Source organism: Prionailurus bengalensis, chromosome B4, assembly GCF_016509475.1.
Source record: "Prionailurus bengalensis isolate Pbe53 chromosome B4, Fcat_Pben_1.1_paternal_pri, whole genome shotgun sequence".
NCBI classification, from domain to species: Eukaryota; Metazoa; Chordata; class Mammalia; order Carnivora; family Felidae; genus Prionailurus; species Prionailurus bengalensis.
In genome coordinates this window covers 116,166,189-116,170,824 of record NC_057358.1, presented here as the reverse complement: position 1 = coordinate 116,170,824, position 4,636 = coordinate 116,166,189, and the positions used below count along the sequence as shown (strand labels likewise).

At 53.8% G+C, this 4,636-nt stretch overlaps 1 protein-coding gene across 1 annotated transcript; it reads right to left on the bottom strand.

The window, feature by feature from the left end:
• Positions 1-803: 803 nt before the first annotated feature.
• On the bottom strand, positions 804-1,769 carry LOC122473673 (collagen alpha-1(I) chain-like). Its single transcript, XM_043564291.1, has one exon. It carries the CDS (start codon positions 1,767-1,769, stop codon positions 804-806), a length of 966 nt encoding a protein of 321 aa, XP_043420226.1.
• Between the last annotated feature and the right edge of the window lie 2,867 nt (positions 1,770-4,636).

The following is a 4,636-nucleotide window of genomic DNA, read 5'->3' as shown; positions in this document are numbered from 1 at the left end:
TAGGCAATTATAACCATATTCCTTTGACAGCGCTGATAAGTGGTGATCTGCCAGGATACTTGGCAGCCAAGCAATGTAAAAGCTGAAGCATTCGTCGTAAGTGTTTACCCAGCACAAGCCTTGGCGTTTCCATTGCTGTCTGCCTGTTCACCCGTCACGGCCCGGTTTGAAAACGCAGGCGTCCTTGTATGCTGTTCAAAGGATCCTTTGGTAAACAAGGGTTTTTGTCCCCCCTCACATTGAATTCAGTCTGCCTTGAATTTTGTGCTATTGCATTTACTTTGTTCAGCCGAAGCCAAATCCGGAGAAGTCCAGAAGTCCAGGGAGACTCTCACATCATTCCATCCTACTCTTGTTCTTGAGGATTTGGGTCCTGCATTCCCCTGGCTCAGCGGTTTTCCTGATTAGGAGGAATACATCCTGCCTCATCATTTTCTCAGAGGCATTAGCATTTGGGATGGGATTTCCCTGTTGTTTGGAGAAGTTGGGGAATCCGTTTGTGAAGAGGAAGCTTTGCACGCAGAGGTTTGTCAGGAAGAATTGTGGGTTCTGCAGTAACGGGGATGCAGACCCCTGCTGGGCTCCTCTACCTGAGCAAAACTAGACCATTTCTGTTCCATGAAGCTGTCCTTCCTCCGGCCCTGGGTTGATCTGCTGTTTCCCACCCTTAACTCTCACCCCATCCCTCCTCCAAAAAAGGTTTATGAATGTTCAGGATTTCCAAAAGACAATCACAGAATCTAAAGAGAGGGATGGGACACCAGCGGGCCTCCTCCCATCCAACGGGGAGAAGAGATGTACTTTTAAGGGGGGTGAGAACTCCCACCGCAGGCCATCAATTTCCTCTGGCTCCTTGAACTTGGTTCCCCACAGGGTCGGCACCTGCGTTCAACTCCAACCTTGTCGGGCGGGAACTCGAGGGGGAGGAGAGGAGCGAAGCGGGCCGGGGAAGGTGGGGAACGCCAAGACGGGGAACGAGGAGCCTCGGGGCTGGGAGGGCCCAGAACTCCGCACGCCGGGGGCGGGCCCGGGGACCCCAAGGCCCGCGCGCCCCCGCCCCGCCCCCGTGGAGGCCGTCGCCTGCTCGCCGGCCGCGGCGCACGCGTGTGCGGGAGGGGACAGCGCGGCTCTCCCCGGCCGCCTGTGCGCCGCCGCCGTCCCTGCCAGCCTAGAGCCCGAGCCCGCGCCGCCGAGCCCGGCCCGTCCCGGCACCATGCGGAGGGTGAGTGTGCGTCGCCCGGCGGCGCGAGGGGGCAGGCGGCCAGTGTACCGGCGAACGTGAGAGCGCGTCTCCCTCGCCCGGCTCCGGGCCACGGGAGGCGGCGGGGAGCCGGGCCCGCGTAGCTGGAGGGAAGGGTTGAGGGTGGGGGTCGAGGCGGGGCCTCGCGGGGCCGCGGCCGCAGCCGGGGGGGGGGGGGGGCGGGGGGCACTCCGCGGACGACTCTGGGGGGTGGGGCCGGGGGAGCCGTGGGGCGACTTGCAGCCGGAGGGCGCCCGCCGGGCCCACCACTCCCAGCGGCAGCGCGGACACGTCGGGGCTCTCTGTCAGCGCCTGCGCCTCCTCGAGGCCGGGGCAGGCTATTCCCAGCACCTTCGCTTCCAGCTTTTAGGGGAGTCCCTTCCCGGCGCCCCCGGCGCCCGCTCGGCTGGTCTGGCCGCTGCGTTCTGCTGCTTAGCGCCGCGCTCCCAGTTCGAGAGCCTCGTAAACTTTGCCGCCGGCGGTCCGTTGGGCTCCCTAGGCGCAAGCCCCAGGGATGGGCGGGCCCCATTCCGAGTTGGGTGGGTGGCGGGTGGAGGGGTGTGTGTGTGTTTCGGAGAGGTGGGCCTCACGCTTCGTCTGCGGAAGGGCCCTCGCTTCGGCGTTTGGAAGGCGCAAGGGCGCGTGGACTGGAGTTGCTCCCTCGGCTGTGCTAGCGAGCCAGGCGCTGCTGCGACGTGAACCCGCGGAGTCCCGAGGCGGACTTTCAGCACGTGCGCTTGGGGGAGTCCGGGGCAGCGGCTGCTCCCCGAACTGCAGGGGTGAGGGGCCCCTGCGCTCGTGGCTCTTAGCGGAAAAACTCCCCTCTACAGGGTTTATTCCCCTTGAAGGAACAGCCTGGAAGATTGGTGCTGCTTGCGGTCAGCCAGGAAGAGCACGCACGCAGGCCCCCCCCCCCCCCCCCCGCAGCTTGATCTTACCCTCTTGGGGAGCTAATGCACGCATAAGTGTTGGTGATTCTAAGTTACCAGTCCCAGTATGACGTTTGGATTTTAACCTGGGGGGTGGGGGTGGGGGCTGCTTTAATCAAATGCGGGATCTCAGACTGGGTAGCAGTAGAGGAAACTTTAGGGAACTCCAAGTAGGTACCCTTGACATTTTCCCAGACACCCTGAGGCCAAGCCCAGTGACGGTTTAGGCGTTAGGGAAAGGGTGTTGGATGTTTTCTGAAGAGACAAGTCTGAGAATAAATGGGAAAAACAAAACACGACTGTTTGTCGCCAGAGCCTGTGAGTTTCTCTGCGTTGGAGTTAGGGGTTGCCTTGTACAGTGGCATGTATGTGCCTGTTTGGTCACCTGAGTGAGTAGCCCTTTCAAAGATTTCTTCCTCTCAGCTGCTAGGTTGCTTCAAAGGGAATTCTGGCCGTCGTTTTGCAGGTGGTGCCAGAGTTAAGTCTTCTGGACATGTTGATGGGGGGGGGGGTGTATTTGGAGGGCTTGTAGAGCAAGTATGAATTGGCGCCAGCTGCCTCTGGAAAGTCTATTAGTGAGCTGACATGGAAATTTACCTGGCTTACCTTTTGGAGTTAGTCCAGACCTGCTCAGGTGTTTCTGGGGACGACAGGATTCCCGCCAGGCTGGGCAGCTAGTTTGGCATTCCTGGTGTTGATGGAGCAGCAGAAATGGAAACGGGCGGGGTTATTTGTTTGAACTCCAAATTCAGGGGTCAGCAACCTTCTTTTTTTTTTTTTTTTTTTTTTTTTTTTTTTTTTTTTTTTACCTTAGTGTCATTGGGTTAATTAAGAAAAGCAGCTGGGAAGGGATCTGTAGGCCTAAGCAAGGGAGTGTTAGAGGGAGAAGCGAGATTTGGTAATGGAGGAATTGACCAGAATGTCTTAAAATAGTGATTTGTATCCTGCTTGTTTTAGGATGAAAAAGATGGATGCTTGCTAGAAGTTCAGATTCTTGAGCCGTACTTCGGACCTATTAAATCAGAATCCCTTGGACTGAAGCTTGCACTTTGCATTTTAAACACCACTGCCACCATCATAAGGCCTATGTATTAAGCACTTACTGTGTGCAGGGACCATTCTAAGCTCTAGGAGTAGTAGTGGGGAGATGATGGCCAAAGATCCTTGTTCTTTTGGAGGCTACATTCTAGTTGAGAAATTAGATAATAAAAAAGTAAACCCATACACAAGTGATGTTAGATAGTGATGAGTGCTAGGAAGAAAATAAAGCAGGATAATGAAATGGGGAGCAAATCAGGGAGGGAGGGAAGCCATTTTCATTTCCACGGTCAGGGAAGACATTTCTAGACAGTTGGTATTTGAAGTATGAATTACATGATGAAAAGAAGTTACCTGTGTGAAAATTTGGGGCAAGAGTGTTCCAGACCGAGGAACATCAGATGCAAAGGCTCTGAGGCAGGAACAGACTTGGCCTGTGTGAGAAACAGTACTGGGGCTGAAGCGGAGTGGAGTGTCCATGGGGTGGAGCGAGTGGGATGAAGTGAGAGGTTGGAGAGATAGAGGCCAAGTTCTATAGGGACTTGCTGGCCATGGTAAGAAATTTGGATTTCAGCCTAAATGCAGAGGAATGTTATTTAGAGAATTTTAAGCAGAGGAATAGAATGATATGATCTGGTTTACTTTTTCAAAGATCTACACGGCTATTGTGTGTAGAATGAATTATGGAATGGGAATGGTCATGTAAAGAGAGACCACCATTGTGTGCAGGGGTGATGGAGATAGTTAGACTGGATGGATTTTGGAGGTACGGTCATTTAAACTTGCTGATGTGGAGGGTGAGTTGGGAATCCTCTAGCATACACCTAAACTTGCTGATCGTTGATGTCTGTGTGTGTGTGAGAGAGAGAGGGGCCGAGAGAGATGGAGAAAGGCAGGTGGTTGGACCTCAGTTGGAATGTCCCCAATGATAATAAATATAGCTAACATTTAGTGAGCATTTACTCTGTACTTGGTACTGTGGTATATGTGCTCACAGGAGTCCTGTAAAATAGGAACTGTAGTCACCTGTTTTGCAGATGGGCTAAGCTCTGAAAGGTTGATATGTTGCTTTGGCCACTCAGCTAAGTGTTGGAGCTGGGATTTGTACCTGTTTACCTGACTCCAAAGCCCTGGCTCTTGGCATTACTCTTTGCTTGCTACAGACTGCCTGCTCCTGCCCCAGATCGTTTCTGGTTCTGGAGAAGCAGATAATTTAGCAGTTTGGCAAATGCATGTGGCAGCATTTCAACTTTTGTAGATGAGTAACTGCAGAGGGAGGGCAGACACACTATTAGAATAGAAAGTAATTGCTTTCATTTGATGCTGAAAGAAAGAAAAGGTGCACAGAGAACGTACAAAGTCAGAGCACAGAAGATGCCCAATAATTGGGCTTCTCTGAAGAGAGGCAGAAATGGGGCATTACCACTCT

Excerpts from the sequence above, each read along its gene's own strand:
- LOC122473673 (XM_043564291.1), bottom strand. The coding sequence starts at position 1,769 with ATGGGGCCCGCCCATCCCTGGGGCTTGCGCCTAGGGAGCCCAACGGAC.